We start from the raw sequence: 6,000 nt of genomic DNA, 5'->3' as shown, positions 1-6,000 counted from the left end.
CAAGCATGCAAGCATGCAGGATCCTCTGACTAATTTAGCATGATGCCCTCAAGGACTATCCATGTTGCAAAAGGCAGCGCTTTCTTCTTTTTTATAGCTAGATAGTATCCCATTTTATATATATAGACATAGAGAGCATATATATCTATTCTATATACATACGTAGATATAGAGAGAGAGCACACACACACACACCACATTGTGTAATATCGCATTATACACCACATCTTTAGCCATTCATCCACCCATGGACGCTTGGATTGAGAAACCGTCTTTAAATCTGTATCATCTTAACACCTCGAGTTCCACGTCCATTGGGTCCTTCACGACGGACTGTGATGCTATGGTGAGTGCGTGAACTGAGTGACTTCCTCTGGCGAAAATTGTGCAGGTAATTATACCACGATAGCACATGAGCTTGTACTCATGTACTCAAGCTCATGTGCTATCGTGGTATAATTACCTGCACAATTTTCCATGAGTGAGCATGTGAACTGGGAAAAGGTCTAGTGCAAAGCCACAACCTTAAATTACACATTGGCAAAACATTCAAACATATGCACGAATAACGTAGGTATTTTTAAAGACTGCAGAAAAGTTAATAAACCTTGCTGCACGAGATGTGTGTCGGTGGCTCCAGTGTGTTAAGATTTGGTATATAACACATTGGAGTGAGCCGTTTACCTGCAGTTTTAAAATAGTTAAAATACTTTTAAATGCTGATGACGGTTGTACAACAACGTGAATGTACTTAATGCCACTGAACTGTACAATTAAAAAACAGTTAAAATGGTAAGTTTTACGTTATGTATATTTTACCACGATAAAAAATAATTTTCAAACAAAATCCAAATTGCGATTGCAGAAACAGGGATTCCCCGGAACACGATAGGAAAACCACTGCCCTCTGGGATAAACACACATGCCTGCGCACGACGTATCTGTCATACCCTTTATGACCTGCTCCTAGCTGTCCTCTGGCCTCACTATTTGTCACTCTCCGTCTCACAACTTGCTCCGTATTTATGTTGAGCCACCTGTAGGTCCCGAATGTACAGTGCTGTCCCACAGGCATGAGCGGCCTCCTCAGCCCGGGTGCCCTCACCTCCTTCTCACCCTTCCCTCCTCCGATGCCTTTGACCTTCACGATTCAGCTCAAATTTTCAGTTCTTCTCTGACGCCTTCCTTTACCTTTCCAGGTAGACTTTACCACCACTCCCGCCTATGAGAACCCATTTTTACGATACGTATCTCTTCCTTTGACATTGTATTTGCAATTATTTGTTTGTGTGTCCCTCCCTCCCCGTAGACTATGAACGCCTTGAGCGTAGGGGTTGTCGCTTATTCATCTTCGTGTCTCTAGTACCTAGCAGACGGCCCGGAGCACGGTGCACATTCACTAGGCTTTCAGTGAAAACACTCACATGAGTGGAGCGAGAAAAAGGGAGAGTCCCGGATGTCTCTGCTTTGCTGTTTGTTGGGGAACTGGTCGGATGGTGACAGAGTGAAAAGGAACAGTGATGGAAGTCACACAGATTCACACTGCAACATGGATTCTGTTTCGTTCGGGGTTTTCATGCAGCGTCACCCAGGCACAGGCCAATGCAGGTTATTCAGCAGGCAGCTGAAGTATAGCTTTGGGCAGCAGGAAAGAGGTCCGGGTAGAGATGCAGATGTAGGGACTCGTTGCTGTGCACGTTTATTGGACTTCTAGGCAGCGACGACTAGATGTAGTAACAAAAGAGCGTGAGACAGTCCCACGAGAATACCAATAACACTTAACGATTGGACATCGGAAAGACTCATTAAGTAGACTGGGAACGGTTGACAATGGGGACACAATAGTCTCATGGCTCTAGAGGGGAGACTTGCGCATTCAAGAGTTCTTTCTATACATTTTCTATCAACCCCCTCCTTTCAACCTCCAGTCTCCCCTCTTTCCGAGGTACCTGGCGCCTCGAAGTGAGCAGGTTAGCTCATTTCCAGAGAACATAGGGCCAAGACCATGGACTTCGGGGCCGGACTGCCTACGTTTGAATCCTGACTCTGCCACTTATTATTAGCCGTGTGACCTTAGACGAGTTACCTAACCTCTTTGTGCCTCAACTCTCATATCTGTCGCCACAGGGATAATCACACTTTATACATACTTTATAGGACTGTCGTGAGGATGAAATGAGTTAATACGTATGAAGGACCCAAAACAGCATCTGGCTCATAGTAAATACTATGTAAGCTGAGCGTTTCTTATCTCTGGCATCATCGTTATTGTCCCTCTGCAGGACTTTAGTAACGATAAGCAGATGATAAACAATAGCCGTTCATCTAATTTCGCAGCATTAATTAAAGGATTGAGCACGATGATGGATATAAAAAGTAAATAGCTACGCCAACGGTCGTTGACATAGCGATAGTCATCTGTCCACTTTGTTTCCATGGGAGACGGTAGAAAGAGCCAACAGAGCCAGTCGTACACATCCAGCGTTTGGACCTTTGTCCTTTGAACTTTGCTTCAAGAGGCACCCTCAGAGAAGGGAACAGGATTAAGAAGTGTCCTTAAGATTGATGTGTAACTATTTCTATGGGCTCTTTCTTGGACCTTTCCCGGGATAAACGTACGTAACATGTTAGGTGCTTTACCAAGCAATTTAAATTTTGTTTCCCACTGTTAGGTATTAATATTAACCGAGGCCTCCTGTGCTTGGGAAATGTAATCAGTGCTCTTGGAGATGACAAAAAGGGTGGCTTTGTGCCCTACAGAGATTCCAAGTTGACTCGACTGCTTCAAGGTAAGCCTCTAAAAACAAGAGGGAGGGACTCACAATGGTAGTGCCGAGAAAGCAGTAATGGAACAGGTAAAAAGTCAGATTTTTGGACTATCGCATACAGAGCTGTCTACTTGATAAATAGGAGAGAGGCCTGTTGGCATGCAAGCTTGTAAGATAATAGAAAGATGTCTTCATATATGGCTTCGAGAGCCAAGGAATCTGGAGAATGCCAGCTGTACTTAGAACTTTGTACCTGAAAATGAACTTGGTTACTTTGCCTTTGTTAGTGCTGATAAGCAGAATTCCCTGAAGAGTTCAAATCTACCTGGAGGGGGCGTCCTAGGGATGCTTAATCCTGGCGGTGTCTCCTAATTTACTTGGCTCCAGTCGTTTTAAGCTGATTAACTGCTGCAATCAGTCTCTCTCGAGAATAAAGACACACGCTTGCAATAGGATTCTACACTATTATTTTATACATCAAAAATGTGTATGTTTTTGTATCGTCACAAGTAGGAAATTTGTAGCTACTCGAGAATTCTTTTTTCATACGGCTCTGAGTTTGAAGTCGCCAGGCCGCATAGGCAGCTCTGCCGGCATCCTACTCATTTGATTTCATTTCCTTCCATTGTTCTTTTTCAGATTCTCTAGGAGGCAATAGCCATACCCTTATGATAGCCTGCGTGAGCCCTGCTGACTCCAATCTAGAGGAAACATTGAATACCCTTCGCTATGCTGACAGAGCAAGAAAAATCAAGAACAAACCTATCGTTAACATCGATCCCCAGACAGCCGAACTTAACCACCTGAAGCAGCAGGTATAAGGGGCTCGAACTCTGACGAGAAACGATACAGGGACGTGCGCGAAATGGTAGGGCTTCTCCTCCCAGCCGCTCCCCTTCCGGAAGTTTGGACATCTTGGTTAAGCATTATGTTAGTTTGGGGACATCTTAAAATAACTCCTGTTCACATGTTTGTTGATATATTTAAGACAGGGGATATCACTGGTAAAGAAGTAGTGAGCAGCGAGAGGCAAGGCGGGAAATCAGATCCTTGAAGTCCTCATATGGCTTGTTGAAGATTTTGGAATTCAACCCAAAAATACGGGGAGCCATGGAAAGATTTTAAGTAAGAGGGTGGCATGGTGAGAAGCGTGTTTTAGAGACATCACTCCAGCAAGAATAAGGAAAGTGGATTAGCAGTGGGCATGACTCGAAATAGGAAAATAAACGAGGCTGTTATAATAACCCAGGTGAAGACTGTGGCCTGAACGAAAGACAGTAGCAATAGAGATGGAGAGAAGGGGACAGATTAGAAAAAACACCACCACCGAGGAGGCAGGACATGTGGGGACTTGGTGACAGTTTCGATGTGGAAGGGCGGGAGAGGAGAGTCAGGGTCGGTTCCTGGCTTCTTACTTGGACAACCAAATAAACAGCAGTGACAGTCGTTGGGTCAGAGGATGCAGGAGGACAGACCAGGTCAGGTGGCAAAATGGAAACGATAAGACTCGGTCTGGGGCATTTTGAATTCGAAGGGCCCGCGAGACATCTAAGTCGAGCTGCTAAGTAAAGGGACAGCCCGCTGTCAGCGAATGCTAGACGAGGAGGCGGAAGATGGTGGGCGTTTCTTTCAAGGAGGCAAGATGAACAGACAAGAGGTAGGTAGTCAAGGGTCAGGGGACGATATAAGTCTGTGTTTAAAATATGGGAGCGAATTAAACAAGTGAAGGACCCAGTTGGGAAAGGCTGAAATGGAGAACAGGAGCCCGTTGCCGAGGGGCCATCTAAGTGCTTGAGGGATTCGTTTTAAACAGTAGAGGGGGCCACCTGCCACCAAGGCTAGAAGAACAGAGGTTAGGATAGGAAGAATACGGTGACACGAATTTAGAAGGAGAAGAAGGGAAATCGAGGGCATTTCACCCTGAGGACCTTTATCCTCCCAGTTGAGTAGGGGGCCAGGTCATCTTCTCAGATGAGCAAGCAAATCAGTGACATTGGGGAGACCACAGAAGACTTGAAATCGCACAGAGGGAAGAGGCGGCCAGGTGGGAGCGTGACTTCTTGGCAGCATCCGTATAACTGGCCGTGCGACGGCTTGGCAGGTGTTTGGGTCTATCCAGGCTGGGGATGCAAACTCCCAAGGTCTAGCGCTCCCGCCACTGGGAATCTGGTGTTTCCCGCCTGTCCAGCGCTCACCCCTTGTCTGGCCATCCTCAGTCACAGTAACTACTATTTAGTTCATCTCTTTCTTCCCTCCCCCTTATAGGGCTCACTATAGAAAATACAAGCAATTTACCTGTTCAGAGTATCTTCTCAATTACAACATGCCATACTCAGTTCTGGCCCTCTGTTTCCTTCCATGTGGATTCCTCTTGCCCAAAATGCTCTTTTCCCTAGTCATTTATTCGTTCATTCGTTCCAACAATAGATATTTATCCAGCGCAATTATGTGTCGGGTACGATGCTGGGATACAGTGCCGAGCAAAGCAGACACGATTTCCGCCTTTGCGGAACGTATCACCTAGTGGAAGAGACAAAACTCAACACACCATCCCAGCAACACGTCCTTGCAAGCTGGGATCGTGAGCTGGGGAAGCGGGGCATGGCATCTCCTGTTGTCTGTGTAATCCGAGAAGGCTTCCTGACGTAGCAGCCTCTGAGCTGAGATCTGACGGGCTGAGTAGGAACTATCTACGCCGAGAAGGAAGAGGATTCTAGGGAGGAGCAGCAGCACGTGTAGCCAAGTATAGTGCTTAGGCATTGACGCCGCAGCCAGGCTGCCGGGTCCAGATCCTGGCCCTGTAACTCACCAGCTGCGTGCCTTGGGCGAGATGTCTGTCCCTCACTTTCCCTATCTATGAAAAGGAAATAATGATAGTCTCTGCCTCCTAGGAGTTTTGCGAGGGTTAAGCGAGCTAATGATACATGCAAAGCGCTTAGAGCAGCACCGGGCGCGCGTTACAGCGAGTCTACCAAGGTCCTGAGTTAGGAAGGACTGTGGTGTCCTTGAAGAACTCAAAGCCACCGGTGTGGCTAGGGCGGAGACGGTGAGGGCAGAGGATTCCATTCTGAGACTAGAGGAGAAGCAGAGGCCTGAGCGGGCCTCGTGGACCACGGTAAAAGTGCTTTTTAGCACGGGGGTAACTGGTAATTTCCATGTTTAAAAGACGGTCTGGCTGCTGTGTGCAAACGGGGTATAGTTGCTGCAGCGATCCAAGTGAGGGACGACGGTG

General features: G+C 46.7%; 1 protein-coding gene across 1 annotated transcript in view; it reads left to right on the top strand.

The window, feature by feature from the left end:
• Nucleotides 1-6,000, top strand: part of KIF4A (kinesin family member 4A) — a 94,216-nt gene that overhangs the window by 37,055 nt on the left and 51,161 nt on the right. The window contains exons 8-9 of the mRNA XM_023537448.1: nucleotides 2,673-2,789; nucleotides 3,408-3,583. Of these exons, the coding sequence (XP_023393216.1) occupies nucleotides 2,673-2,789; nucleotides 3,408-3,583 (293 nt within the window). The remainder of the gene's footprint in view (nucleotides 1-2,672; nucleotides 2,790-3,407; nucleotides 3,584-6,000) is intronic.

The sequence above is a fragment of the Pteropus vampyrus genome, unplaced genomic scaffold (genome assembly GCF_000151845.1).
Source record: "Pteropus vampyrus isolate Shadow unplaced genomic scaffold, Pvam_2.0 Scaffold191, whole genome shotgun sequence".
In the NCBI taxonomy this organism is placed as follows: domain Eukaryota; kingdom Metazoa; phylum Chordata; class Mammalia; order Chiroptera; family Pteropodidae; genus Pteropus; species Pteropus vampyrus.
Note: the sequence above shows the minus strand (reverse complement) of the source record. Positions and strands in the feature narration are given on the sequence as shown.